The sequence below is a fragment of the Phalaenopsis equestris genome, unplaced genomic scaffold (assembly GCF_001263595.1).
Source record: "Phalaenopsis equestris unplaced genomic scaffold, ASM126359v1 Scaffold000237, whole genome shotgun sequence".
Classification (NCBI taxonomy): domain Eukaryota; kingdom Viridiplantae; phylum Streptophyta; class Magnoliopsida; order Asparagales; family Orchidaceae; genus Phalaenopsis; species Phalaenopsis equestris.
The window spans coordinates 1,144-7,679 of record NW_018164679.1 but is presented as its reverse complement, the minus strand read 5'-3'; the positions used below and the strand labels follow the sequence as shown (position 1 = coordinate 7,679).

Here is a 6,536-nt window from a genome sequence, read left to right as displayed (position 1 = left end):
GGGCGGCGGCACGGCGAGGAAACCCTTTGTGGCGGTGCGACACGGTGGCGTGGCATGACAACCCGTTGCGACTGTGCGATGCGTTGCGGCGGCGCGACACGATGGTACAACGTGTTGTCGTGACGTGTTGTGGTGGGGCGACGCGTTGTAGCGATGTGTTGCGCTGCGACGAGGCGTTGCAACGACGTGTTGCTCTGCAGCGATGCATTGTGATGATATGTCGCAGTGTGGCGATGCGTTGCGGTAGTGCGTCGCGGTGACATGTGACTGCGTGACGATGCGTTGCAGTAGTGTGTTGTGATGACGTGACGCATTGTAGTGATGTGTCCCGGCGTGATGACGCGTTGGGGCGAAGCGTTACAGCGACGTGTTGAGTTGTGGCAACATGTTGTGGTGGTGTGTCGTGGTAACTTGCGGCGTGGCGACACATTATGATGGTATGTCGGGGCGACGTGTTGCAGCGCAGTGATGTGTCGTGGCAGTATGTCGCAGCGTCGTGCTGGGCGAAGTATCGCAGTGGCTTGATGCGTTGGATTTTCAATGTCATGCAAGAAGGTTACTGTGGGGATAAATTGTCAGCGGCCTTTTACTTGGCTGAGGTTATGCATCAGAGTATTACTCAGTGATGTTTAACATGTATGGGAGGATCCCACGAAAGTCCACCGAGGATTTATTAACTCATCTGAGGTTGTTTGTTGGAGCATTGCTTACTTATGAACCTGTGTGGAAGTGATAAGTTATATTCCACCAAGGACTGTTAACCTATTAGGAATGCTTATCGGAGTAAAAATTCAACATGTTAACCCATGAGGTCAGATCAAATCCCCTTGTGATCGATCGTGCTTTGACTAAGATACAATCAAAGTTGTGTATTTCTCGGGCCGAGAAGCATAAAGTGCCTCGTGAATGAGTCGTTACACTTTCTAAAGATATTCTTTTTTTTTTTTTTTGTAGAAGAAAGCAAGTAAATACTATTTAATAAGTCTGAGATACATTGACATTGTATGCAATGTGACATAGATGATATAACTGAAGTGCTACTGGTAGTATTTCCGAAGATTCTCGACATTTCAAGTTTGTGATAAGATTTTCCATCTGAGTCTTTGAGCTTGAAGGTTCCAGGCTTGATCATGACAGTCACGATGTATGGGCCTTCCCAGAGAGGGGATAATTTGTTGCGTTGGGGACCATGACAAGCGGCTTCGATACTACGCAAAACCAGGTCACCAATGGAGATAGGTCCAGGCTTTACTTTTCAGTTGAAGTGGCGAGCAATTCTTTGGCGGTAGGAAGCAACTCTGAGGTGGGCCACATCGCTTATTTCTGGGAGAAGATACAACTGTTGTCAGAGTTTTTCTTCATTGCTATATGAGGCAAAAGTCTTGACTCGGGGGTTTGGAGCTCCAATATCAATGAAGATGACAACCTCGTTACCAGCTAGTTTGTTTTGAATAAATCGACCAAGATATCCCTGCTGAATCAACCTTTCAATTTCTTCCCTAAGGAGTTTAAATGACTTAGTAGTGTGACCACGACTTCGATGAAAATGATACTATTGTTCTTGATTTCCCATGTTAGGTTTTAAGGGGTGAGGTCACTTAACAGCTTGTTCATCCTTGATGGCCTTCCATATGTTTACACGCGACGTGTTGAATGGTGTATACTTTTTCTTGGGTCGATATTCAGTTTGTTGACCCGCAAGTTGAAGGAGGAGGTCACGATTCTTCTGTTGTTCAGACTTTCTCTTTTGCGAAGATAGATTATTGTCTCTGGAGTTACCTTTGTGCTTTCCCCCAAATTTCTCAAATTGTTCCTTATGTGCACTGATAGTCTCATATGCAGTGATTTGAGCCTCAACACGGTGGACAAGATCGGTATAAGAACGAACTGTCTCTCGCATCGGTGATGAGTGGAAGGGTCTTGGGCGGAGCCCCCCGAGGAAAACCCCCTTAAGTAACTCTGGATCTACTCCTGAAATTTGACATGCTTCAGCAGAAAACCTGCGAAAGTAGTCTTTAAGCGACTCTCCTTCACTTTGACGAATTCCTAAGAGTTGGGATGAATCCTGATGATTCGTCAATTTGCTATGAACTGCTCCATAAATAGTTTGGCAAGCTCGTTGAAGGTGTTTACAGTGTCCCCCGACAGAGAGTAGAATCAGGTTCGAGTTTGTCCCTTAAGAGTGGCTGGGAACACCTGATATAGAAGCACGACAGAAGCACATCAAAGGCACGTTGAATGTGCATGATGGTTTGATAATGATCAATATGTTCATAAGGGTCAGTTATCCCTTCATATGCGTCAATGTTTGACAACTTGAAGTCTGTTGGGATATGGTGTTGGAGGACCTCATTCACTAAGGGAGAGGATTCAATGATGTTAGGATTAGTGTGGAAGCGATCTTTTTTCTTTAGGGGGAACTCTTCTCGGACGAGGCGATGTAGTTCGTTACGGATGACATCATCCGGAACGGTAGCAAGACGTGGTGGTGCTAGGGGAACTGCATGAGATGGATGAGTGGAACTTGTGTGTCTAGGAGTTCATCATCATGTCCTGGCAAAGGAATTGTTCCCTTTTGAGCAGGGGGACAGTACGAGTTCCTCCGGGCAGTATGTTTCTCGTAAGTCACCAATTTAATGGTAAACGAGTTTCGGTCATCGGTGTGGACGGTGGTTGTTGGATCCCTCGTAGGAATTATATGATCTCCAGTTGAGACTCCTCCATTACGTATTTGTTCTTCCATAGAAGAACCTGAAACCCCCTCGTTGGTTGGATAATGTCTTCCAAGGCGATAAGATGAAGAACATATCACCCTTGACTTCGTTACTGCTCCCTGGAACGATGGGAGTTAGAGCAAGCTACTCCGTTGTCCCGAATATTTTGCCTGGTGGCCATGTAGGAAATTGAGCAATTACTTCAGTGGTTGGATTGAGAGTTTCCCACAGACAGCGCCAAACTAATGTGTGCTAGAAAATTAGCGGCGGTAGAGTAACAGATTATCATCTTAGCGTTGTACGAAAGTTCAGCACACACACGAGGTCTGCCCCAGTTGCGGAAATCCACTATTGATTGATGATTACAAAAATCTCTTGTCCCACTGTCGTCGACGACGATTGGTGGTGATACTGAGCTGCAGTTTCTTCTCAAGACCTCAGACTCTCTCTAGACTTCCTCCTCCCTCATGAGAGGGATGGGGCTCTATTTATAGTGTTCTGAGAGCAATTAACGTAGGAATATAAACCATTTTGATCGAACAGTCCGGAAAGATTCCTCGATCATACGATGTTAATGGACATTTGAGTGCTTTAATGATGTCAGAATTTAGTGATCTTGGGCTCGTTGGATTCGTCTTGTCGAGCCGCTTGATTTGAGTATAAACTTGTCATATTTGACGACCGTTTGACTTTTCAAATGTATTCATAAATCTTCTAACTATGGTTTAATGACTTGATCTGGGCTTGATTTGACTTGGAGTAGACTAATTTTCATATCATTAGGTTCGTCTCATTGAACATGTAAGTTTGACTATAAGTTTGCTGAAATCAGAGCTTTGGATAACTTTTTATCAAAATTTTAATATTTTTTTATTAAAATATTATCTCGAGATTCGTGTCATGCCTCGAGATTCATGTCATACCTCGAGATTCATGTCATGCCTCGAGATTCGTGTTGGATGATGAAAATTTGTTGGTAGTGTATCAGAAAATAATATTATTTTGTCTCTATTATAGGAAACAAGTCGGCTCGTGAGTGAGTCAAACTCGTAAAATCATGCTCAAGTTCGAGCACAATTCATTAATCGAGCTCATCGTCAAGCGGATGGCTATCCTCAAAATTCAATGTTGCACTTTACATGAAAATTGTTAATGCTGATAAGCATAGCTATAATAATCAACTGAATTTTATTTATATATTCGTTAATTGTTATCCGACAAAACCCGCAAGCGCCAAAGAAGACCAGATAACATTTCTCGTGAACCATACAGACAGATACATACAATTTCATGGTGCCAGCTAATTTAAAAAAAAAAAAATTAAATTAATTTTCAAGTTTTATATATATATATATATATATATATATATGACACTCAAATGCTTAAAATCAATAAAAAAATATCATTATTGCTAACTATTTTTAACATAAAGTAAACATTTTTAACCTTAAATATATGATATCAAAATGTTATAAAGGTAAAAGTCATATTTTAGGTATCGGATATGTTACTATGTGGAGACTATCTAGTACATGAGAAATTATTTCATACGGATACCGCATACAGAGATGCATGCGGTGTCGGATCTCCACCGTCGATCATCACAATAAAAAAATTATTATTTTTTTTTTAAAAGTTGAAAGTGGGACTCAATGAAATACATCTTTGCGGCGATCGAAGATAGAGATCGGACACCGCATGCACCGCATGTATATCTGCATGTGGTGTCCATATGGAATAATTTTTCCTGGTACATATGTAGATCATGTAAGTGTAGTTTAAAATTTTGAAATTAGAATTTAAAAACATTTTTCAGGTGATGGTTTATTGTTGATATATTATTTTGAATTAATTATTACATATTAAGTGTCTTAATTTCAAGGGATAAGAATAGAATGATTGAACATGACGCAGGATAAGCCAAACTATAGCTGGCTGATGAGGATAAGGAGAGATATTTATTTGATTTTTTTTTTAATTTTTTAATTTTTTAATTTTTTTTTTAATGTTTGGAAATAATAAAAATAAAACTAATTTAAAGTATAAGAGGATTACAAAGCTGTTAATAAATAAAGCAGAATTAAGCTGCCAAAAAAAACATTTAGTGTGTAATTACACCTGAAAAATAATTGTCAGAAAGGAAGCAATGCATGGCCTCCTTCTGCACAAGAAAATTTATTGAAAGATGGTAGGATCTGATAAACTCTTTTTGCACACCAGCGGCCATAATGATGGTCTGGATGGGCCTTCGTGCGATCCACGACAGTATGATTGCATCTGGACGTCGTTGTGGTCCGCACATGTGATCAGCTGCACGTAATACACTTTCCTTGTTGAGAGTAGTAAAATTCACGTGATAAAATGAATAATTAATATTTTAATTTTGCATAATAAAGTAACACAAAGATAATTGTATTGATCTTTTATTCCATTTATATTTTTAATTATTTAGAAGAGGAGTCTTAAACGTTACAAAGTCCATATGATCATGATATGAAAATGTTTACATCATTAATGATGGCGACAACATGCAATGAACTCGTCAAGTCTAAGGACGGGGAACTGTTGATGGGCAAAAGCTCATACAATTGAAGTAAAGCAATATAGGTTGGTGATTACAGATGGGTGATGGATGGCCAAGCATAGTTGATTGAGTGATGGTGGTTCGGTGATCCGGTGATCCTTATGAATGTGGATGGGAGATGATTGAATACCTATATTTGCACTAAAGATATAATAATGGTATACAGAGGTCGACGGCCTAGTTGGGTGATAGTATTTAGGCAATCGTACAGTGGGGAAAGTGAACACATTAACCATAATCAAGTGTCAAAAGTCTAATAGCAATGGTCAAGCAGCAATGAAGCAAATTCAGTGGTTCAGTAGCGATAGCCTAATGACATAAGACAAGTGATAGTGGTCTGATGGTGGTAAACAAGTGAAGGTAGTCCTCAGGCAATGATGATGGTTGATGTCAATGATTTGATGGCAATGGATGGGCAAAGAAAATTTGATAATTGTGGATATGTAGTAGCAATCTAAGGGCCATGGTAAGCATTTGTTATTCAACGATTGTCAGTTGTCTAACAAGATTGGTCGCAGAATGTCAATCCAACGACATTGGATAATTGGTGGTAATCAAGCGAAGGCATCTGATGATGACAGTTTTGTAGAGCTAAAGGATTGTCCAAGCCATTGACCTCTGGTCCAACCTCCTTCATAATAAGAGTGAGGAGTTGTTTCAAAATTTTGAGAGGCTAGACGGGCATAAATAAGTAACAAAGGTTGGTTGATCTTATTCAAGTATCGGAAGTTAGAAGGATGAGAATGGTGAAAGAGGGCAAAATAGTCATAATCAAGTGCCAATAGTCTAGCAGCAATGGTCAAGCAACAATGGATGAAATTTAGTGGTTCAATGGGGATAGTCTAATGGCATAAGACAAGTGATAGTGATCCGACGATGGTGAACAAATGAAGATAGTCCTTCAGCAATAGTGGATATGCAGTAGAAATCTAAGAGCGGTGGATATGCATCAGTTATTCAATGACTGTAAGCGAGTGTTACTTGTTTAACTAGATTGGTCACGCAACGTCAATCCAATTGCATTATATAATTGGCGGTGGACAAGCAAAGGCATATGATTATGATAGTTTTGTAGAGCTTAAGGATTGTCCTAGCCTCTGAGCTCTCTCCAGTCATCAGTCTTAATCTTGGTTGACATTATGATAAATAACACTAATATCCAGAACATTCTCGAATGATCTAGAGTGAATATTTTTATTATATGATATATTTTTGAGTATTTGAATATTTTACAAAGT

General features: G+C 39.9%; 1 protein-coding gene across 1 annotated transcript in view; it reads right to left on the bottom strand.

Annotated features, from left to right (window-relative positions):
• LOC110023932 (RNA polymerase sigma factor sigA-like) overlaps positions 1–6,536 on the bottom strand; it is a 13,526-nt gene that overhangs the window by 5,935 nt on the left and 1,055 nt on the right. The window contains exons 2-3 of the mRNA XM_020723589.1: positions 2,525–2,833; positions 1,599–2,065 (exon numbers count right to left, since the gene is read on the bottom strand). Of these exons, the coding sequence (XP_020579248.1) occupies positions 1,599–2,065; positions 2,525–2,833 (776 nt within the window). The remainder of the gene's footprint in view (positions 1–1,598; positions 2,066–2,524; positions 2,834–6,536) is intronic.